The sequence below is a fragment of the Aplysia californica genome, unplaced genomic scaffold (genome assembly GCF_000002075.1).
Source record: "Aplysia californica isolate F4 #8 unplaced genomic scaffold, AplCal3.0 scaffold00151, whole genome shotgun sequence".
NCBI lineage: Eukaryota > Metazoa > Mollusca > Gastropoda > Aplysiida > Aplysiidae > Aplysia > Aplysia californica.
The window spans coordinates 30,489-33,276 of NW_004797421.1; the positions used below are offsets into that span (position 1 = coordinate 30,489).

At 38.7% G+C, this 2,788-nt stretch overlaps 1 protein-coding gene across 1 annotated transcript in view; it reads right to left on the minus strand.

The window, feature by feature from the left end:
• Positions 1 to 2,788, minus strand: part of LOC101855097 (acetylcholine receptor subunit delta-like) — a 21,846-nt gene that overhangs the window by 9,210 nt on the left and 9,848 nt on the right. Inside the window, exon 6 of the mRNA XM_035969493.1 lies at positions 795 to 860. Coding sequence (XP_035825386.1) covers positions 795 to 860 — 66 coding nt within the window. The remainder of the gene's footprint in view (positions 1 to 794; positions 861 to 2,788) is intronic.

The following is a 2,788-nucleotide window of genomic DNA, read 5'->3' on the forward strand; positions in this document are numbered from 1 at the left end:
GAAGAAGAAGAAGAAGAAGAAGAAGAAGAAGAAGAAGAAGAAGAAGAAGAAGATGATGAAGAAGAAGAAGAAGAAGAAGAACAAGAAGAAGAAGAAGATGAAGAAGAAGAAGAAGAAGAACAAGAGGAGGAAGATAAGATAAGATAAGATGAGATACATCTTTATTTTCCAGATCCTGGCACATTGGTTTGGTGTTTCATTTACACTTACACCCCCCCTCCCCTCCCCCCCCCCCCAACACACACGCACAAACGCGCACACATGCCCACACACGTAGGCTTACAATCACATGCATAATATAAATGAGCAGCAAAATATACAATAATAATCGTAGAAGAAAAAGATGAAGACGAAGAAGAAGAAAAAGAAGGAGAAGAAGGAGTAGCAGGAGGAGGAGGAGGAAGAGAAGGGGAAGGAGAGTAATAATAATAACTTGATCAAGAAACGAAAAATCTACCAGTACACCAACAACAAGAAAAAAAATGTGAACAGAAGAAGAACAATAAAAAGAACAGAATAAAATCAAGAACGAGAACACGAAGAGAACAAGGAAACGAACAAAAATATACATATATATATATAAAACATCGACAAGAGCAAGTCGAGAACAACAACGAGAAAAACAACGAAAGCAAGATCAAGAACAAGAACAAGAAAAAGAACACAAGAGAAACAATGGGAGTACAAGAAGAAGAAGTAGAAAACGTTTGGTTTTTGTGAATATTTACATAAAATAATACAAATCATATTATTTCAACGCTTTACAGTACTACAATAATATAACTTAGTATTACCAGGTCAATATTGAGATCGATCTCATAGTTCTTGGATACAGCTGTTTCGAATTCTATAGAGCAAACCTGCCAACAATATAGGAAAAAAACAATTGTTAAAATTATTCTAAATATTTGTTGTTAAAGGAAGTGGAATTTATAAAATCGTTGCGAAATCATTATTGATAAGAAAAAAAGCAACGATAACGCCTGTGGAGTAATGGTGAGGTGTTTCATTTTGCAGCCAAAAGACACAAGTTTGATTCGTCAACGCATGGGGTGAAGCGATTGTAGGCTTCGACGTAACTCGCAGAAGACGCGAGTTTGATTCCCGCTTGGGGAGTTTTATTTAAATATACATTAAATGTATCTATCTTTCTATAGATAGATAGATAGATAGATAGATAGATAGATAGATAGATAGATAGATAGATATATAGATAGATAGATAGCCTATATAAATTTAGATCGAGTATATCCGTCTGTCTGCTTGGGTGTTATGTTCCACTCAGCCCGGGTTGGCTCTGACAGGTAAGGTCGAAGCAGTCCGCCTTAAGTAGTGTCGATGGGGGTGTAAAACACCTACAATTACGTTACTTTCAAGGTGAGTTCGATCCACACATGAAACGCATATTAAATGTACATTTGTTGTCTCAGTCTTCATACTCAGGTTGGCCCTACAGAGTCAGATCACTTTGTTTTACTGTTGCAGCTTATAAGAACATGCTTTCTATCTTGTTCAGTTGACAATACATGTATCTTATTGTGCTGGGTGACGATGCAGCTGAGCCTGGTTTGAATTCTTTGTGGGATGCTCTGGAACAACCATGGGCAAATTACGGCCCGTGGTCTATTTTGGTCCGGCCTGACAGTCGACAGAGTATAAAGTGAATGTGATTGCTCGGTGAGCTGACGATGTAAGAAGTTGACAGTGTGCTTTTTTAACAGCTTCTACGACACAGTATATATGGCATAATATGGACACTGCATACTCCCCCTCACTTACTTATTTACGCCCTCATTACTTACTCACAACATGGTGGTTCTAATGACAAACAAAGCATAATAATATATAGGTTAAAGGAAATTATTTCAAGTAAAGAATAGGCCCTCTTGTCTTCGGGCATTAGGCCGACCACAACAATCTGTTTCCTGTTTCTGTAAGACATATCTGTAACCCGACTTTAAACCCCCAGAGCGACCCCAAAGTTGTGCACTAGGTCAGGCAATTTTGTAACACAGAGAATCTCGGACTCGCAACCGTAAGGTTGTGGGTTCGAATCCCGTCAGGGGCCCGATGTTGTGTCCTTGGGAAAGGCACTTTACATGAATTTTCCTCACTTCACCCAGGTGGGAATGGGTACCCGGCTATAGACAGCGAAAGATCTTGTCAGTTTGTTAGTGTTTGAGCGCTTAATCAGCTGCTTGCACTGTATGCTTCCCAGGAAGCTGAGAATGTTTCAGAGTGTTCTATGGTCTGCTAGGGTAATAATATAGTGTAACGCGCATAGAGCCTGCTGTTGAGCGGGGATATGCGCTATACAAATGCTATTTATTATTTATTCTTCTTCTTCTTCTTCTTCTTATTATTATTATTAATACTCAAATAAAAAGGGGATTCATATCACATCCACAAAATAGCAAGACACACCCTTATGCATTCCTTGATTCCAAACGTATTGACGGTGTCTCACCTTCGGAGCATAATATTAAGAAAGCCAAGATCTGAATGGAGGGAAGTATACGTAGTGCTTGGGTAATGTACTTCTTCTATGCCTACCCATTATGCAAAGCTTTGTTACTGTCAAGATCGTCTATCAAGACGCTCAAGGTCATGCTGCTTTATGTGGTTGGTTGACCAATGCCTAATCTTATGTTGTTCACTCATTCTTTCCTATCAAACATACGTAATTGAAACCATATCGTGCTCGTCTCGCTTCCTTCTTCTCTGCATTTTTTTCTCATGAAACAACTCCAATCTTCGGCACTATGATCATCAATTTAATTTGTATAGC